General features: G+C 35.9%; 1 protein-coding gene across 1 annotated transcript in view; it reads right to left on the reverse strand.

Moving 5' to 3' along the window:
• LOC118261828 (uncharacterized) overlaps window positions 1–21538 on the reverse strand; it is a 43492-nt gene that overhangs the window by 10931 nt on the left and 11023 nt on the right. Inside the window, exons 23-55 of the mRNA XM_050701445.1 lie at window positions 21209–21334; window positions 20840–20968; window positions 20249–20368; window positions 19731–19811; window positions 19235–19336; window positions 18892–19008; window positions 18418–18519; window positions 17872–17973; window positions 17686–17787; window positions 17328–17438; window positions 16778–16876; window positions 16204–16302; window positions 15727–15828; window positions 15536–15637; window positions 15010–15114; window positions 14692–14793; window positions 14326–14427; window positions 14059–14160; window positions 13575–13676; window positions 13136–13237; window positions 11339–11485; window positions 10845–10946; window positions 10442–10543; window positions 9983–10084; window positions 9738–9839; window positions 5922–6023; window positions 5472–5570; window positions 5247–5348; window positions 4997–5098; window positions 4818–4919; window positions 4324–4434; window positions 3888–3989; window positions 3445–3546 (exon numbers count right to left, since the gene is read on the reverse strand). Of these exons, the coding sequence (XP_050557402.1) occupies window positions 3445–3546; window positions 3888–3989; window positions 4324–4434; window positions 4818–4919; window positions 4997–5098; window positions 5247–5348; window positions 5472–5570; window positions 5922–6023; window positions 9738–9839; window positions 9983–10084; window positions 10442–10543; window positions 10845–10946; window positions 11339–11485; window positions 13136–13237; window positions 13575–13676; window positions 14059–14160; window positions 14326–14427; window positions 14692–14793; window positions 15010–15114; window positions 15536–15637; window positions 15727–15828; window positions 16204–16302; window positions 16778–16876; window positions 17328–17438; window positions 17686–17787; window positions 17872–17973; window positions 18418–18519; window positions 18892–19008; window positions 19235–19336; window positions 19731–19811; window positions 20249–20368; window positions 20840–20968; window positions 21209–21334 (3486 nt within the window). The remainder of the gene's footprint in view (window positions 1–3444; window positions 3547–3887; window positions 3990–4323; window positions 4435–4817; window positions 4920–4996; window positions 5099–5246; window positions 5349–5471; window positions 5571–5921; window positions 6024–9737; window positions 9840–9982; window positions 10085–10441; window positions 10544–10844; window positions 10947–11338; window positions 11486–13135; window positions 13238–13574; window positions 13677–14058; window positions 14161–14325; window positions 14428–14691; window positions 14794–15009; window positions 15115–15535; window positions 15638–15726; window positions 15829–16203; window positions 16303–16777; window positions 16877–17327; window positions 17439–17685; window positions 17788–17871; window positions 17974–18417; window positions 18520–18891; window positions 19009–19234; window positions 19337–19730; window positions 19812–20248; window positions 20369–20839; window positions 20969–21208; window positions 21335–21538) is intronic.

Consider the following 21538-nt stretch of genomic DNA (forward strand, 5'->3'; position numbering starts at 1 on the left):
ACAATGCAGGCCATAATCTTGGTTAGGTAAAATTGACTTAAGTCAGTTAACCGTACTCACCGTGTCCAGGTAAAACATGTTTTAACGAACAAAAAGCTGCAAAAATTGAGCTAGAAAAATGTTTTATATTCTGTACAGCATACTAACACGTCTAAGTAAAATGTTTTATCAGGCCCGGTCAAGTCAGACCATGAAAACTAAAATGTCTTATCTTGCATTAAGCTAAAGTTTTCGCTGGGCTTTAAGTATTATCTCACAATATTAATGAATAATGGAAGTTACGGGTAAAACTAAATAACGCAAAAATATTATTTAAAAGGACTTTTCATCGTAAAATAAAGAAAAATTATAAACCACATACTTCTGAGATCAATCAGTCTTAAAAAAACCGGCCAACTACGAGTCAGACTCGCCCATGAGGGGTTCCGTAGCAGCAAGTAGATGGCATAATATAAAAGTTATAAAATAACTTCGTTATACATAGTGTTTGTATGAACGACAAAGTTATATTTGCGTTTTTTGAAAATGCACTTTTTTATTACGTTTGATGGGTCGACGTTTAGCCGCTATCTTGCCTGGTGGTAAGTGATGACGCGGCCTACGATGGAGCACGTCTGCCCATAACCAACCTATTCACTCGGGCCTTGAAAACACCCAGGTTATACCCATCAGGAAACACAGACTCCGGCAAAGAATCCCACTCTCTAACAGTTCGCACATGGAAGCTTGGAGTTCTAACGCTTTGATCTGGCATTTAGCCGAGCCATCCCAAAGGTGAGAACAGTAATCCATACATGACCGAACCTGCGCTTGGTACAGGCTCAGCAGTTGTTTCGGTGTGAAGTACCGTCTCACCCACCAGAGGATACCCAACTTTCTACCAGCCAGATGCGCCTTCGACTCTATATAAGAGCCGAAGTTTAGTGTAAGCGATAAAGTTACGCCCAGAAGTTCAAGATGATCCGATCCGCACGCACGGGTCTGGTTCTGGTCGGGCGGCGAGCTACCCTTGCTCGCCGTCCGCAGACCCGCACTTACGGTGGCCGGAGATCGTCCCGCGATCCCCGACGCCCGGAGTGTCTCACGCACAGACACTCCGGGCTGGACGGGAGGAGGTTTGTTCTCTCACGCGCCTCGCCTTCTCCGTAGCTAGCATGACTGCTTCGCAAAAGGTGGAGACGGCATCCCAGTCCCCCTCGCTCCGCACCATGGCCTGAACCAGTGACGGGCGCGAGAGGTCACCGTCGCCGACCACATCCCTGAGGACTTGGCGGTGCTCAGCCCATACAGGACACACCGCCACCGTTCACAGACGAGTTCTATTAGTATTATTTCTGAAAAAGTAATAATGATATCTCGTTCAAACCAATTTTCTTTGAAAGTTTGAAATGAAATTTACAGCATATATTTTTTTTTTTAGTTTTGTCCCTCCCATATTTTAAATGTTAGAGAGGGGGACACTCATTTTTCTACTTTGGAAACGTCTATCTTTCAAACAATTGATTTTAACGAAAAATGGTTTTAGGAACCTTAATGTCTTTTTTAAAGTATTATCGATAGACACCCATCACGAATAGGTTAAAACTTTTTGAATCAGTTCCATGTATGGGGTGCCCCTTTTAATTTATTAATTGTTATTCGAAATCCAAATAGCGGTTACCAGAATACATCAACCTACAAAGTTTCAACTATGTAGGCCCAACAGTTTTGCCATTTTGGTACGGAACATGGAAAGGCAATACTTTTAAGTATACCTAGTAGAGATCAGATATCACAAGTTAATAGGTACACTTGTACTTAGACTTATACTAATCAAATACAAAATGAAAAACAATCAGACTTTGGAAACATATTCAAGACATAGATAACATGAAACTTCATCAACATCTTTTGTATCAGTATTAATCTTATAAGTGTAAAATATAATCTCACTTAATCTTATATTGAAATAATGACTGCCTCCTTGGCCGAGTGGTTGCAAGTGCGATTACTGGGCAAGGGCAATACCCGGGTTGGGCGAATTATTGCTGGGCTTTTTTCGGTTTTTCGAAAATTTCTCAGTAATAGCATGGAATCTAGAAATGTGTCCGATGTATGGCAATAGGCTCACCTATTACATGGGACTTACAACATAAATTGTAAAAAGTGGGTGTACATTATACAGTGGCGTTACGTGGCATAATGTGCACCGCTGCCTATCCCTTCGGGGATAAAGAGCGTGACGATATAATAATAAAAAATAATCACATTTTGGAAAATTAAAAATCTTCTTCTATATCAACATCTTCTATATCAGTATCTGGTAAATTCTTTTTGGCATTACACGTTTGCAAACTAAGGTACTCCTCATATTTACGAATAGTGTATTGCGACAGCAAGCGAGAACTCCCTCGTCGACAGCGCATGGGTGACTGAAGCGCCCGCGCAACGCTCTCGGCCCTGATTAACAGCCGCGGTCTCGGTGAATGACAGTCTTGAACTACCGTCTAACCACCATAGTTTGGTATTTATCAATCTTTTTTGGGAGGGTTAACTCACAAATGCAATTAATTTTACATTAGGTAAATTAATTTAAGTGCTACAAACACATTAGAATAGCTTCAGGTAAAATTGTATTATCAACCATTTTAGTAATAAAATGTTTTGGATAAAATTGTTTTAACGTCCAAATAATTGTAACATGCAGAAAAGTAAAATGTTTTAAACGCAAAAAACATATATTTTATTTACAAGAAAATTGACTTATGTTTAGATTTTATAATAATTGCCAATCTGTAAAATGTTTTATTGCGTTACTTTTTAGAAAAATGGAAAGGTAAAGAGATTTAAAACCAATCTAGTTGTAAACTTAAGCAGGTATAAATGACTTATCAATAGTTTGTTACTATCATGTACGCTTTATGAGCCAAAGTAAAAAAATGAATGGATTTAAAACAAAAAAATATACGAAAAAGTCTAAAATCACCGGTGTATTAACCGCCATCAAAGTGCTCAAATTAAGGCGAGACATAGACCATTCGAAAGAGAAAAATCAGGCGATTCCAACGGTATATATAACTCATTTTCGACCAAAGTGGCGCTTAATACATTTTGCCTTTCCAGCGTCGATATGACTCTAGACCTGAAATTAATCCGGAGCTGCGGACTGCGTAGCGGGTTTACCGGGGCTCCGGATCGAAAAGCAGGAGTAGGAACGTCTTGGTTTTTAGTCAGTAAGAGTCTGACACTACCCTTCGCTTCGCTGAAAGCGGGGGAAGTCATTGCATGATTTTCCCCCCACAAAAAAAAGATCCGAAACAACAATGTGTGGATCACATAAAGAGTTGCTACATGCGAGAATCGAACCCTCGACAGGTTGCACGGTAGCCAGTTGCCCAGCCACTACATCGTCCGTGCAGTCAAGGAACCCATATAGAATAGTGAAATACAAATGTTTTGTATTACCTTCATGAATATTGGCCATGATTTCGGGAATATCGTCACAGTCTTTTATATTTGTAAGTACTTCATTCATAATAAAAGGAGTAACATGTTTTCTTGTTATAGCTGGAAAAATAATATTTTTGTGAAGAGCCTTAAGCTTACTGAAACCTACTTATAAAAAATATCTAGGATTTATATTGAAGCTTTCGTAAAACATACTAAACAAAGGAAAGGAATGGAAAACGGAACTCGACTAGTTTCAAGCCTTGTGGCACACGATGCGGCGACTGTCGCGCTGCTACTGCGCTGTGTCACGGAATGTTGCTCGTGGATATGAGCCTCTAGCATGGCTTAAAACTATTTAAAATCATAATAAGTGCTAAAATAAACTAAGCTGTAATGGGTTAAGAGAGGCTGGTGAAAATTGGCACTAATCATTCGGACTAGATAACTTTATATTTAACCTTTATTGATTTTCTTCAAAGCTTGGGTCTTGCTGTCAGCAGGATGTACATTAGTAACTATATCATCAACTACAGATGGTGACAGTTGTCCCATTTTTACCGCTGTAACAAAATTAAAATAGATGTCATAAATTGAAATAATTTCGATATTTCTTCTTTGGCACCATATTGATTTAAACGAGCAGACGGATCACCTGATGGTAAGCAATCGCCATCACCCATGGACACTCGAAACACCAGAGACGTTACAAGTGCGTTGCCGACCGTTTAGGGGTTAGGAATTTAAGGGTTGTTGGAGAATCGAAGATTGGGAAGATTGGTAAGGGGCTAATAGGGCCTCCACTCACACAACGAAACTACGCAAGCGTTATTTTACGTTGGTTTCTGTGTGGCAGGTTGAGCTGGACTAAATTTGACAACTGACATTATCACTTACCTGTGCTAATATTCTTCACAATTTCCGATTTATTGTAACACGGTTGTTGCACTTGTTGCTTCCCCAAAATTTCTTCTAAGACACCATGTGACACTCGTCTCTTTGCTACAACTATAATAATTTACAGAATGAATGCAAGCCCAGATTTTAAAGATTATTGTTTTATTGGGAAAAGGGAATTTCGGTACTCTTCATAATTCTTTGGTTTTTTAAACGCTTATAAAGTAACATAATGGTCACGTAATGAGGCATGATAGATACATGCTGTTTCATCTTATAATGATGGGAAAGATGGAAGGGAAGAGAAGCGCTTAGTGAATAAAGAAGTCTCAACTTTCAGTATCAACACTGTCGAACAACTTTTCCGCGTGGACAATGACAAGGACCAATTTCGGATGTTGACGTGCAACCTTCAGGACTGAAGAGGCACCATAAGAAGAAGCATAAAGTAAGAGACGTGATCATTATAATATCTATGAAAATTATTTACTAACCTTGACGAACTTTTTCCGTAACTTTAGATTTATCGTCACACTTTTGCACAGTGGCTAGTATTTCACAAAAAATGTCGGGTGGTATTTGTCCCTTCTCTACAGCTAAAGCATGAATAAAAATAATAATAATTAATAGCGGAGTATATTTTATGTATTATGCTGATTAGACACTGTCATACCTTTACGAACGTTGTTTAAAATATCAGATTTATTACGACTTGCTTGCACCTTAGCCATTACTTGGTTCATTGTAGATGGAGTGACATGCCTTTTTCTTACAGCTGAAACATTCGTAGTAAAGCAGATGGTTATGTAACTTAATTCCCTTGTCTTACCAAATACGTTGCTCATTGATAGGCGTGCAGTTGGCTAAACGCCATCTTAATAACAATAAACAGAAGTGATTTTATAAAAATAAATGCCGGTTACCTTTTCGGATTTTCTCAAAGACTTTAGATTTACTGTCACGTAAGCTGACACTTTCTTGAATATCATCCATAAAAGCTGGTGATATTTGTTTCTTGCTAATAGCTATAACATAAGGATTTTTTAACTCGAAAATCTGTCATCATATTACATTAAGACTACTGTTTAAAACATTACGTAGGTAATCAAAAAGGAAATTGAATATTTAAGTATTTTAAAAGATCTTACCATTCCGCACGTTCTTTAAGAAATCTGTTTTTGAGTCACTGGGTTTACTGAACATAATGTTATTTAGAACATGAGCCGGTAGATGCTGTTTTTCCAACGCTGTAATAAGGACACGTTAAAATCAAAATCAGTTTTATTTGTTAACACAGGTGTTTTATACAGTGTGAAGATCACTCATATGACTTAAATAAACTACAAGTAGTACTTGTCCACAGAAGAATAATACAACTAAATGTTTCAACGAAAATTTAAAAAGTAAATTCAAACAAAATAAATCGAACTTCGCTCATATTATTTTTATTCATTCAGCCAAGATGTCAATAAATATGTGGTTTAAATTAAGTCATATAAGTTTTCTCCGTATGCTATTTAATATATTTGGATATCATGAATATAAAGCAACTATATAAGAACATGATGAAATTACAAAAAGCTTAAAAGTAATTTTACCTTTTCGAACCTTTATCAAGACTCCAATTACTGTATCCTTGTCTCTCATACGAGCAAGCACATCATCCATCACCACGGGAGATAAACATCCCCTGCTTACCGCTGTAATAAGTGTCAAAATTATATATTTTTGCTTATAAGTAGAGTAACATTGCTTACATTCATAGTACGGAAAGCTAATAATAATTTAGAAAATTATTATTTGTAGAATTACTTATCAATTTCAACAGATAGTAAACAATAATTCCAGCATTTCTTTTTTTATAGTATAAGCCGGTAAACGAGCATACGGATCACCTGATGGTAAGCAATCGCCGACGCCCATGGACACCCGAAACACCAGAGGCGTTACAGTTGCCGGCCTTTTGGGGGTTAGGAATTTAAGGCGCTGTGCATAGTCAAAATAGGATTGATTTAACAGTGTTTTTGCCCAATGTTTACATGTTAGAGCAACAAAAAAAATATATGTTAATCTTGATCATTTTTATAAATGGACCACCTTCTTCAAAACACGTTTTCTATAAATTTTCTCGATAAAAAAAATCATAAACTAACCATTTAAATTGAAATTCTAGCCATTGTAACTATATTATTTATGAACATATCTTAATAAAATTAATAACAGTGACGTAATTTAAAATAATAAAAGGATCTGCCGCATTTATTTATCGATTGAAATGAGATATTTGTAAGGATTAATATAATTCATGATAAATAACTCAGAACGAATCGAACAAAATGTCGTCCGATCATGACATCTATTCGTTTCTCTTTCATTCCTACGCGGACCGGCAGTGACCGCTGAGGCGCGCTGCTTGGTGGACCTATGTCAGTTTGTGTCAATCGCCGCTCAGAAAATAATCATTCACTAACATATATTTTTGCTGTTTGTAATATTTTATTTTGTAATTAGCATTTTCTAAGTTGGGTTGTCAGTATATTTTTTTGTACGAAATCGATTTGAATTATAAGTTGTGTAAATACAATTAATTTTTTCTTATACTATTACCGCGTAGCATGGTGCAGATGACACATTCAGTAACGTTCCGTATCATTCTTAAAAGGAGAAGGGGACTTTTGGGCCCAGCAGTTAACTAGTTGAAATGTATATTAAAAAAACCGTCATATTTTTCTAAGGGAAATCACAAAATATGGTACCTTGTTTCTATCTAGGAAGCGAGAAAACTTAAATTAAGTTGTGTAATAATGTATGTAAAATAATGTATGTATAACGTACTCTTTGATTTAAACTTCTTAAAACACTTCTGTCTGACTTCAGTCAGTCACCGATTGACAGATGACACTTTCCCTATACTTATTATACTCTTTGGATGACACTCGTTCGTTGTGTTTCGTTCTAAGTGCGCACGTATTTTCCATGTTTTATTGTTTAATCCCACGACCTCGGCTTTATAAAGGACTTTTGACGGATCTTGAATCTATAAATTACCTGACTCTCTATTTTGGACAACTGCAACAAGCCTATCAATCGAATATTGACGACATAGATCGCTGTGTAAATTGTACGATTGCGACTGGTCGCTGTAACTCTATTGGCAGAAGAGTCTTGGAAGATGAGGCGACTTTATCAGTTATTCGTCAGTGGCGTGCATCTCAGCCTGTATAATATGGTATCTCAGTTGGGAAAGATACCAAGAAAATATACGTACCCCGAACCTCTACACAATTCTAAGATGACATTCTCCTAATTATTCAAGAAGATTAATACATATTTTATACTAATATTGGTGTTTTATTTATATATCCTCCTGTCCCTTTTTTAGTTTTTAAAAGGTTAGTGCCTACCTACTGCTTCTAAGGGCCTATGCACACCACGTTTTTTAAACGCGCCGGGGCCGCGCATTTGTATCGATACAAACGACAACAAACTGCTCTGTAGGAGAAAAACGCACCGTCGACGCGTGTTTGTAGCGATACAGTCGCGATGCAAACGCGCGTGTGTAGCGATACAGACACGCGTGTGTAGCAATGCAAACGCGCGTGTGTAGCAATGCAAACGCGCGTGTTATCGATCCACACGCGCTAGTGCCGCGTGTTTGTATCGATACAAACGACAACAAACTGCACTGCAGGAGAAGAGAACGGCCGGCGACGCGCGTTTCCAAAACGCGCGTCGACGGCGCGTTTAATAAACGTGTTGTGCATAAGCCCTAAGTGCAGAATATTGAATGTAAAAACTTGTCTTCGACTGTAGCGACTGTTCGGGGCGCTGAAGAGCCAAACATGTCAGATCTTCGACACGTCACACACGCTCCTTGCTTACAACCATAACACAACCAAAATTATTCAAAAGTATTTCGTAAAAAACACAAAAAACTGCAATGATATAATATAACCTCACTTTTACTACATTAGGTACATATAACTTGATTCAACTAACACATATTGGCGCAACATCTGGTCGGTGCCTGTTAGCCACACAGAGGATGTGAATAATGAAAATGGGAAAAGGACTAGGGGGAATCAAGTTGTGCAATTCCCCCGCACACTCTCCGAAATGTATCCGGTAAAAAACGGAAAGGCTTGCGACCTTGCGCCTGTGTTCAAGGCTTTGAAGCCGGGCCTCCACAAGCGCATCATCATTGATGAGCTTCTTGGCACGCCTTTCAATGTGTTCGAGCGCATCTAGCTGGCATTTAGCCGAGTCGTCCCAAAAGTGAGAACAGTACTCCATACATGACCGAACCTGCGCTTGGTACAGGCTCAGCAGTTGTTTCTATCTATCTTTCTATCTATCATCACTGACAGGACTATTGTAGCCAATAAACCTGATATAGTGGTGATAGATCGGCAAGCGCGCCACACGATGATAATCGATATCACCATTCCTCATGACGAGAACCTCGTGAAAGCTGAAAAAGATAAACAAATAAAATATCTTGACTTGGCTCACGAGGTTGTCGACATGTGGAGTGTGGATTCGGCTATCATTGTGCCGATAGTCGTGTCGGCCAACGGATTAATACCCAACAGCCTCAACAACACCTTAGGAGGCTGGCGTTGGGCGGATGGATCAAGGGCCTGATGCAGAAGGCAGTACTTCTCGAAACGGCACGTATTGTGAGAAGGTTTCTGTCTCTGGAGCCCTAACCACCGGTAGCTTGGACCATGCTCCCGCTACTGGTCGGCTCCTATTTTTATATTTTTAAATATTATTTTATTTTGTATGTTGTAGTATTTAAAAATGTAAATTTAGATAATTTTAAATAAATGTAGATAAGAAATTAATGAGAATTCAATGTACGCTACGAGTATCGATAGCGATAAAAAAGATCTTTCTAATGTCCATCCCTAATCATGTGGTACTGAGAGACGTCAACGTCATACAGGCAACTGTCACTAGCGCAAAAACTATAGTAGTAGTAAGTTTATGTAAATTATTGTTCGATTTCGGTTTTAGTCATAAAAAAAACAAAATAAAAAAATAAATAAAAATAAAATAAAAATGTATACAACATAATTTTGAAAAAATAAGAAAACAAAAACTAATACGAGTAATGAGATTCGATCTTAAGGATCACGGAACGCGATTCTAGACAGCAACGCATTGGGCCAATCGTCCATGAAACTATGGAAGCGAAATTACGCTCCTAAATAAAATGGAATACGCGTATCAATGACATTTGCGCGGTGCACCCCTCAGTACACGAGACCCACTTCACCTGCTTCACCCCCTCAAATACATAAAAGTCGTCTATTCACCGCGCCTTAAGGGTTGTTGGGGAATCGGGGATATTATCGAACATAGTTACATTATATTTGATATACAGAATATTATTGATTAAGCATCATTACCTTTTTGCACGTTTCTTAAAATTTGTGTTTTGGTATCGCTAGGTCTCTTACTGGCCATGATGTTATGAATAACTTTGTCTGGCAGATGCCTCTTTTCTAAAACTGTTAACATTAACATATTATTACTTAAAAGTAACTCTTTTTTATAACAAGAAAACGTTCAACTTGTGCTCAGGATACGTATCAGTAAATTTAATTATAGGTAAGTAATCGAGCAAAATATAACAAAAGTAAATATATGTTACCTTTTTGAACCTTATCCGTAACAGCGAGCTTATCGTCATTTACATTTATTTTGTTTAGTACCTCCATCAGTACTTCGGATGGAACTTGTCCTCTTTCTACAGCTAGATAATTAAAAGAAACAACAGTAAAACAGGGTGAATAGATACTGAAGAAGGGTGAATAAATATTGGGAAAATGAACCCCATTCCTGTATCTATTCACCCTTTGAATTTTGCTTTTTGCTACCAGCTTATATCAGATGCTTCGTTTCTACTGGGATACATAGTACCTATCTACATAGCTACATGAGTTTTTCAAACTATATCTTTCTGTGCCACGTTTTATTTTTTGTTCTACAGTTTTTATGTAAAAATCTGTCAAATATACTTCCACATATCCTCATAAATGTGCATTAATAATTTTAATAGGATAAATTAAGTCTAATGTACAAAAATACTGTAATCATATTAAAATCATACCTTTACCAACTCTTGTTAAAACTTCGGATTTTTTATTTTGCGCAAATATTTTTGTAAGAACGACACTTTTGACCGAGGGAGCCACGTGTTGCATTTCTGGCGCTGGAATATTTATTATAGATCAAATATTCGATAATTAATCATTAAAATCATAATTTATATGATTTTCATTTATTTTAACATGACTATATACTGGTAAAGCAGCCTTTGCCTCCCTTCCTAGGTAGACAAGGGTGCCTAGGATAGAGGCGAGGTTTAAAATTGTTTTTGAAGCATACTTACGCCAAATTTCAACAAGACATAGGTACTAAATGGCATGTTCTGTACTAAAAAGAAATTATTTTCTCCACACTTCATAATATAAAATTATTATTTTATAGTTTGAAGATGATTATTACTTTACCTTTCCGATAATTCATAAAAGTTTGAGACCCAGTAGCGCAAGAGGTTACATTGGCGAGTAATTTATCCTTGTCAATCGCAGTAATTAAACCCTTATTTTTTGCTGTAAAACGATACATAAAAATATAATTATTTACATAAGAACAGTACATGGAATCTACTACATATTTTAGTCTAAATTGAGATGAGGTTCTTTATAACATGCATTCTAAATTCCATTAAATTCAGCAGTAAATTCCAAAATACTAGGTTAATATTTTAATGTTTAGAGGTTCCTATTGGGCGTAGCGTGATGTGTTATATGTATCTCAAAACCCTTTCTTAACAAATGGATTATCCTCAACAAAATCCACCCCGTTCCTACTCCTGTTCTTCGAGCCAGAGCTCCGGTAACCTGCTAGGCAGTCCGCACCATAAATTACACTAATAATTTTCTGGTCCATCACTACTATCATAGTTCATTAATAGATAAAAAATGTACATAAATATATTTACCTTTTTTAATAAGATCTGTCTGACTTTCATTATTTTTTGTTTGCTGAAATATTTTCTCGATGACAAACTCTGATTTACTGCGACCACGCTTAAGATTACCGAAGATATTATTGATTACACGTGGTGGTACGTATCTCTTCTTCAGAACTGCAATTTGATTATTTTAATATTAATAGATATATTGTTTTTGGCGATGGTAGATATTGTAAGAGTGGCACGCGCTTCTCATGCATGAAGCTATGTGTTTGAAATCTGGCAAGTACCAATTTGACTTTTTCTGAGTTATACTTCATATACTTTCTAATATCATTTAGACACCAGACATACAGGGTGTCCCTGAAATCGACGCACACTGGGGTTTGCTATAAGGAAGCAATGCCCAAAATCACATTTTCAAAATGTGGGTAATAGGAAAAAAACTTGACGTATTATTATTGTTTGATAAATTTCACATCAGTTAAGGACGATATTATCAACACAAAGGTTATCTGTTTGCTTACATACTGCTGTAAAGTTCATTGTTTTTGCATTGTTGCTGCGTTTAAAAATGTTGAATACGGAATTTAAGTGATTGTTGCTACTGCCCTATTAAAGTTAACACAAAACTATAAAATGGCAAGTGGAGATCAAGGGCAGTACTAATAAAAATATGATTAAGATTGGACAAATTCGTTGTGTAACCTACCGTAATAATTGTTTACTTTTTACGAATAAAACAACGGTGCCTAAAACAATGATTCGTTTCAAAAGAATCATTGTTTTAGGCACCCTAAACCTTCTTTATTAAGAAACTAAAAACAATACCAAAAGAACATTGCGCGAAATTTAGATATCGTCCAATTCGCTTCTACAATTATTCGTAAAAAGTAAACAATTATTACGGTAGGTTACACAACGAATTTGTCCAATCTTAATCATATTTTGAATGTTGCAAGCGAAATCACGGGTAAACAGACTATGTTGTTTGACAAGAGATCCTCGCTGATTTTCAACATGATGATAACAAATAGCGTGCAAAGTGCTGTCTAGTGCATACGAGGTTATAACGTATGATTTGAGTACACTAGAAGAATTTTTAGTAAGTTCAAATAAATTCATCGAAACGGAGTTTCGTTGAAAAATCTTTTTTTGTGTCGAATTTAAGAAATAATTTGCCAAGTGCTATACCATTTTATAATCCTTATTAAATGCGCCAACTTTGGTGAAATTTGCCACTACTAGCGCCATACATAATTTATTCAGTACAGTCACTCAAAGTAAGGTGAAAATTTTATTCAGAGTATTTGGTTCCTCTAAAACTAACAATGTTTTCCAATCTAAAGCAGTTGGCTAAGAATTTATGATTCCATATTACTGGAGCACTATTCAGGATAATGTAAGGAAGACTGCAGACGAAAAAATAAAGATTTGTAGCAACAATAGTCAAAAGACTGGCACAGGGTGTACTTTTTCGTGGATAACACATAAGTCACTGTAATTAAAAAACTGTAGGACTTAGAATTTTTTTTTATATTTTTCTGATGACATTTGGAACCTTCCCGATCATCTGGTGCCTGTTGGACGTCGACTTCAGGGACACTCTGTATACGGTGAAGGACAACATCGTGAAGACACATGGGCTTATAATTTGTAAAACCTAATTTTGAAATCAACCCGCCTTAGGCAAGCGTGCTTAATAAATTAATGCTCAAACTTCCATCCTAGAAGAGGCCTTTGTAATGGGTAATTAATAGGCTGTTGATAATATGGCTAATAATACAATGGCGACTGTGTATTGTTTCATAAATATTCTCTTACCTTGTTTAACTTTATCGGCGACCTGAGAGTGCTTATCACACGTACTAATATGCGCAAGAAGTTCATTCATAAGAGCTGGTGGTAGCTGTTCGTTGTGTATCGCTGTTACATACATAGATAAGTTAGGTATCATGTAATTAATTGCATAACGGTTACAGGTGCTTTTACATAGGTTGATCTAACTAAAAAACTCCAAAATAATAACCATTTTTTTCTATAAACTAGCTATGGTAGTCCTTTTTTATGGGAAATGCAATATGCTATAGACACGACTAGAGAAGTTGCAAATACGTTGTTGTTACGGAGTTTAAGGATTTGAGAATTGGGGATTTAGGCTTTGGGAGAGATAGGAGACGTCTTTATTTTAGTCGAAGCATCCAAATGATGTTCATAAATAAAAAATAAACAATGATATGTACGAGTATAATACAATATTTACCATTATTGATGTTCTGTATGATTTCAAATTTATCCTTACTATCTTGGACTTTAGCAAGAACTTCAAGCAGAACCGTTGAAGTGATGTGTTCCTTTGCTATTGCTGGAATCAGCATATTATAAGGTCTTTTGTATAAGGTAATTGTATAAATTAATGTCCTAAATAGGCGTATTGGTGTGATCACTCTGGCGCTTTTCAGGTATAAATGATGAAAATATTGATACAAATAGTTTTTTTTTTGTTAATTTCAATGAGTTACACAATTACCTTTAAATATCTATAATTATCTGAAAAGCGAGATTGACCCATAACACGTTCGAAATTGGTTTTGTGGCAACTCTGTCACTCTCTGGCCTCACCATTTTCTAAGTCAGGCTTATACTTGGCATTACCATCCATTTGCTATTAGCATTAATATTTTATATTATTCCAATCACATTTTCAACTACATTAGTAACAAATTATGTTAAGATTATCAAATTACCTTTCCAAATTTTCATCTTAACTTCATCTTTATTATCTTTAGGCTTCACATTGGCGAGAATATCGTCCATTACAGCTGGGGACAGCTCTCCCCTACTTATTGCTATAAAATAAACATCATAAAACAATTAGTAATCGCTGAAATAGACTGATCTTTAATTATCCATATTGCTTATTGTTTGCAAAAGCTCTTACGAAACAAGAGAAAATTCTAGTGTCGGGTAAGTAATGTAAAATTATAGATATAGGAATATGCATCAATTTTTACCTGTTCGGACGTTCAATAAAAGATTTGATTTGCTATCTTTTATCTTTTCTACTTTCAGGATGTCATCTATAACTTGCTTTTTAACGCAATGTTTTGCACCCGCTATAAAAAAGGTATTTTAAAAGCATGACAAAATAAAAATATCTGTAGCTACATAATCCTCTTAGGGAAATTAATTATACGTTGAACGTTTAACGAAACGAGAGCGCGTTCGAATTGATTAGTTGATTCATTCGTGCCGGCCAATCAGAACTCCGAACGGGGAAACGAAAACGGATACAGAACGCCAATCGCGCTCTCGTTTCGATCTCGTTAAACGTAAAGCAAACTCGTACTAAGCCCTCTGTTTGTATTACTTATACTCACCTTTACGAATTTTCTTAATCACTTGAGTTTCATTGTCGTTCGGACTAACTTTGGAGAAAATCTCGTTCATGACAGCTAGCGGTAATACTCCGCATTTCATGGCTGAAATTATATTTGTTTAAAATCTCTACAGGGTATAAGTTTATTTAGCTATAGTTGATAGATTATAGTCTGCACGATTTGTTTGGACTGAAATTTTGAGGTTATCTCATGTTTCTTAAAAATTTCCTTTCAGATTTTCTTTTAAGACTAAATAATGCATCGTACCTTCCTGTTTTTAAAATTTATTCAATAGGTAAATGAATTTTAGTAACATACCTTCCCGAACATTATTCATCATAATTAAAATATTATCACCAGGCTGTGGTTCTTTGCCGAAGATGTCCTCCATAACATGTGACGGCACCATCTTTTTTTCTATTGCTATAATTAGAAGAGAAGCAGATATACAAAGACGTATGATATGACAATAAGCGCAGCTGTCGAGAACTTGATTCCTAAGTCGGTATAAACCGGTAAACGTGGAGAAAAATCACCTTATCAATCAAATCAGCAATCGCCGCCGGCCTATGGACATCCGAAACACCAAAGGACAAGTGCGTTACCGGCCTTTTGGGGGTTAGGGATTTAAGGGTTGTTGGGAAATCAGGGATTGGGAAGGAGGATAATTGGGCCTTACCTACATAACGTAAGCGTTCTTTTTTTACGTTGGTTTTCTGTAATTTTTGGGACTTAAATAAAATGCCTGTTTTCTTCCTTGGCACGGTTCACAATATTCAGATCTGGCATGTAAAAACACGACAGAATAGGTCGTAGAATATAATCAGTCTAAGAAAAGACTTACCTTTTTTAATCTTCTCTATAACTTCACATTTGCTATCGTCCGGTCGTAAACTGTCTAATATTTCACTTAGACAATATATGGGTATTTCGCATTTTTCAGCAGCTAAAATATCAAGAACACTTTAAATAAATCACATATTAGGAGACTTTTCTCCTAAATAAATGAAGTGCATATTTTACAAATGAATATACCTTTGCGAACTTTCTTCAGTATTTTAGCTTTATCATCATTTTCCTGTATGCTACTTAATATTTGATCTCTTGCAGCTGGCATTACGTGGTGCTTTGCTATGGCTGAAATTAATTACCGTACTATAAAAGCTAATATTTAAATAGTTACAAAAATATTTCTTTAATAGATTTTTTTTATGGAAAACTAGCTGACGGATCTCCTGATGGTAAGCAATCGCCGCCGCCCATGGGTACTTGATACACCAGAGGCGTCATAAGTGCGTTGCCGGCCTTTGGGGTAACGAATTTAAGGGTTGTTGGGGAATCGGGGATTCGGAAGTATGGGTCTCCTGTAACCTCACTCACACACCGAAACATAACGCAAGTTATTTCACGTCCGTTTTCTGTGAGGTCGTGGTATCACTCCAGTCGAGCCGGCCCATGCGTGTCGAAGCATGGCTCTCCCACACTTTAATTTATAGGTAGTCAATAGCTTACCTTTCCGAACTTTGTTCAAAAATTGTGTCCTGTTATCTTTAGGGCATATATTTGTAAGATCATCTAAAACTCCTGAAGATAAACTTCTTTCTGCTACGGCTAAAATAAAGATAAATTTGGAATAAATTAAAGAATTCGAAATGAAGGTTAACATATTCAAGGGAACATAATACAAGGGAATATAACGAAGCCGAAAAAAGCCGCTGTAAGAGTGCTTCTCCACCAGAAGTGTGTTATGTAGCTATGCTACGAAGATGTAATAGCTAAGCTGTGAAACTACTACTAAGCTATGTAGCTGTGCGACGAAGACGCGCAGCTCGAGTATGTGATGTATTGATAGTAGGGAAGCTATCCATAGCACGCATTTTTTCATATAAAAACATAGCTTAGCTAAATCCGTTTCCACCAGTGCTAAGCTATTTGTACCAATGAATATGATTGGCATCTCTGATGGAAAAGCAAGCCATCCTCAGAAATATTCTTATCTATTATACCTGTGGTCGCTAGTATTTAATATTATTGGACCGCCTTGTAGTGTATAGTTTTGATTTATATAACAGACAGAACTGAATACCTTTGCTAACTTTCTTCATAATTTCTTCAGTAGAATCTACAGTTATTGGCGTTTCAAGAACGGGAATTCTACGTGATGGCGCTATAGATTTTGATGATACTGAAATTTATTCAATTATCAATTACTTATTTAGTGACCAAGTATCTCAGAATTTTATTTATCTAGGTAGGTACAGTCTTATTAACTAATATACTAGATTTATAATACATAAAAAGGACCGATGGCCATGTGACGTCGTACTGTGTATGCCGCGTACTTAGCTCATGAATATGAGTCCCGTTGCAGCTCGTAACGAATTTAACTGTTCTCAAAAATGTCATATAAGCAAACCATAATATTTTTATTTACTTATTATTAATCTCCGGAGCTGCGGACTACCGGGGCTCCGACCAGAAAAGCAGGAGTAGGAACGGGGTGGTTTTTAATCAGTAAGAGTCAGATGATTTTATCCCTCATCAAAATAATGTAATCTGTCTCTTTTCCTTGACTGTTGGTTAATTTAGGTTGGAATCCTAATGTGATTTACTTAATTAGGTACCTACCTACTTACCTTTAAGAATACTCCTAATTTTTTCAGGTTTTTTTGCAATAAATTCTACATCAGGCTTTTCGAAAAGCAGTTCATCGATTACGCTTTGTGGTAACAATGATTTCTCTAACGCTGTAATAAAAATAAATATACTCTTAGCTCTTTCAGTTATGTGATGCAGCGAATTAATAATTATTTTAGTTATTTCTTTAATCAACTAAAACCTGCTCCTATATGTCACAAACCCTTTTTGAAAACCACATCAAAATCGGTACTTACACTGCGGGATAGCCGTGGACAAGCACACATACATATATACAGTTAAAAAAACTTAGAACCTCCATTTATTTGAAGTCGGTCAAATGTAACTTTAACTTACCTTTATGGATGTTCAAGACAATTTTACATCTATCCTCATTTGGTTCTACATTATCTAATACGTGACGCAATACATCAACTGGTATTTTTTCCTTTTTCACAGCTGTAGTGAGAACAATACGTTATTTTAAGATAGTCAATACTTGAATACATACAATGAATTATATAAAACACTTAAAATATATACCATTTCGCACTGGATTTAATATAGGAGTTGCACTATCACATCCATATACTTCTGCCATTACAGATTCCATGTTGGTCGGTGTTACATGCCTTTTGGCAATCGCTGAAAGTACATATAAAGAATATCTCAACTGCATGAACATTCTGTTTAGTCGAAGCCCAAAATCCAATATTATTTTATTAAAAATAAAGACATAGTTAATGTGGTATAGTACATTGTTTTGTATGTATTTAAGCCAGCAAGGAACTTTTAGGCTAGTGGTTTAAAAGTATCCATTAGACGTAAACTACTTATACTTATTTTTTAACATTGTCCCACACTAGGATTTTCTCCTGTGTCGTGGGTGCGTTTACAAATGTACAAGTTTAATTTGTGGATCACACAAAGGGATGCTCCGTGCGGAAATCGAACCCGCTACATGTTACACAGTAGTGTAACACTAACCGTGCTGTCAAACTGAACTGTACTCTACTGAACATAGGAAAACTTAAATATATTGCAATTTTAGATAATTAAAGAAGCATTTATGCTTTAGTTGTTCCTTACCATTAAGAACCTTTTGAATAACTTGATGTTTAGTGTCCATTGGTTTAATATTGTAAAGAACATCGTATAAAACAGCTGGCGATAAAGTTCCTCTTTTAATGGCTGTAAGTTAAAAAATTCACTTAGTATATACAGAGTCGATTTATTTAATCATAACTTTGTAGCGAGATGTATAATATAATGCTATTTATTTGAGATTATTAAAGAGTTAAAATTGATTAGTACACAGAACTTATAATATTCATCCAGTATCTGTTCAGGTTTATCAATTTGAAACTCATTAATTTTATTTGTGTATTATTACTATTTGTGAAAAAATCTACTCAGTATGTAGATGAGATCTGTTAATAACTAACGAGTTAGTATTACTTAAAATTGTTGATGAACTTTAAGATCTGCTGGTACAGAAATCATGCTAATTTGGCATGCGGCTCGTTGTTTGTTAACATTAGACGTACTGCTTAATCATCTCACCTTTTAAAATATTGCTTATAACTTGTGTCTTATAGTTACTAGGATGTACAACGTCGCCCATATCCTTCCTACTGATCATTGTTATAAGTGACGGTGACGCCTTTCCAGATTTTACCACTGAAAAAATACTGAATTTAAAATTCTTCGAAGCGTGTGAATTTCCATTTTTAGATAAAGATATATTATATGTAAATTATGTACAAACTCTTTATTGCACACAATTCAATTAAATAAACTACAATAAAATTCCTAGCTATACTGTACTGAATTTCCATTGTGGAACAAATGTATTTGTTGATCTTTTATTTTGTTTTCTAAATAATCCAGTGACTCATTAACGTACTTTTGCAAATCTTCCTTCTTACAGCTTCCATGTCTCTGAGTTGCAAGCTTTCATTCATTTTTCTCTCACTTTTGGGTTGCATTAGCTGCCCGGTTGACATGCCTGAAATTAGTACAATAAATAAGTATTCTTATTTATTGCATAGGTAAGTAGTCCTCTTAACTACAACCCAGTTACATATAAGAAAATAATGATAAAACATTCGTGATTCTTTAACATAAGAGACTGCTATCTGCCCCTTATAGCTCGATAAGAAGTAAGAGTGTTTTTTTCCACCAGAGATGTGCTATGTAGCTATGCTACGCAGGTGTAATAGCTAAGCTGTAAAACTATGTGACCGTTTCCACTGATACTAAGTTATGTTACTTTGCGAGGAAGATTCGCAGATCGAATATGCGATCTACCGATAGTGGGGAAGCCATCCATAGCACTCATCCATAGCAGGCATCCATAGCACGTGTCTTTCCATATAAAAAACATAGCTTGTATCACTTACAAGGTTTTCCAGCACTTTGTTTTCCGCTTGGAACTATATCCATCAACAACATTGACGGTGATGATAGCCGCTTTCTTATAGCTAAAATGTAAGTAACGTTTATAAATACACAACTCATGTGACACATTATTTACCTATATATTTTATATACCAACTGTAGTATGTAACTGGTGGAAAGTCCGGATTACAAATATAGCAATAAATGTTATCCTTTGTCATCGGGAAACATAGCGCCTGATATTAGGTAGGTATGTTTTTTTGGCGTCACCAACAAATATTCATTGAATACAACGCATCTTCAATTGTAGGTGACCACGGATTACATAATCTACTTAAAAAAACATTATACATGTCACTTCAAACAATAGATACAATAGCAATTACAACTAAAAAAAACAATAACACAATTGAATACTAAAACAATTTATAAATTAAGTCGATTACAAATATTAAATAGTAAATAGAAATTTATGTTTTATTAATATGTAACGTAGATATATTTCCAGTAAATTACTTACATAAACGGAATTTCTTCATTGCTGATCGAATAGTGGTCATGCTTTCACGTTCGCTTACCAAGTACTGCTCTTTTGGCATGCTTTCAAAAGATGCGCGCGTGACTCTTCTTCTACGTGTAACTGAAAAATATTATCATCTCAGCCACAAGACGTTCGCTGATGTCGACCGAAGATGCGAATGACCTGGCAAGTTACATGGTCCTGAAGTAGCATTAGGACGGGGTTGATTTTTAGTCAGTAAAATTTTGACTCTCTTTCTCACCTCAGCCAAGTCGGGAGAAGCTAACTGATGATTTATTGCCTCAAAAAAGACAACCACTACTAAATACAGGTTTCCCCCAATGACTTCCAGATAGGCCAGTTGTAAGCGACCTGCATAAAGGTTCACTACCTCTGCCCTACAGGTGGAAATGTTCAAAAGGTGCCTAACTTTTTGAGGAGAGAGACTAGGGAGTTTGGGATTTTTAGACCTCACTAAAACCACTACTCAGCACCTATAAAGGGGCATCGAGTCCTCTGATTAGATACCACGTCAACTCTACTCTAGGAAATAAAAAGGCGTATGTATACTTAGATATGAATTTAACTTACATCTAATAGGTTGCGTTGACATTGTAGTAGACTTAGTTGTTATACTGGGACAGCTTCCTTCCATTCCATGTTTGTTTTCATCTAGCAATTTCGTCAATGTTGACCGTAATTCTTCTGTCTTACGTTTGTCTGTAACATGACATGTACGCTACTTATGGGAGATTTAGTTGATGGGAGCATTTTCGAGCCAAGGGATCTCGGGTACAATTTCTGGGTCGGTCTGAGTCTGGAATTGTGCCCAGTATATAGCTATAGGCTCACTACCTATTACATGGGACTTATAACACAAATGGTGAAAAGTAGGTGCACATGTATAGCGGCATTACGTGCCGTACATAATCAAAGACATATGATATGAATTTAACTTACATTTAATAGGTTTCGTTGACGTTCCGGTCGCCATAGTTGTCTGACATAGACAGCTTGCTGCCCTGTTATGTTTGTTTTCATTTAGCAACTTTGTCAATGTTGACCGTAATTTTTTTTTAAGTTTCTCTGTAACATGACATAACATTAATCGAATCACATAATACATATTATAATATAACTGAACAATAGTTATCCATCAAACGTAATATGTTTGTTAATTTTTCAATTCAAATACACATTGTCGCTACCTATATTGAGTAGCATATTTTTTGTTTTAAAATTCAGGCTTAATAAACTTGTGCTTAAAAACAAAAACGTTACCTCCCACTT

The sequence above is a fragment of the Spodoptera frugiperda genome, chromosome 20 (genome assembly GCF_023101765.2).
Source record: "Spodoptera frugiperda isolate SF20-4 chromosome 20, AGI-APGP_CSIRO_Sfru_2.0, whole genome shotgun sequence".
NCBI lineage: Eukaryota > Metazoa > Arthropoda > Insecta > Lepidoptera > Noctuidae > Spodoptera > Spodoptera frugiperda.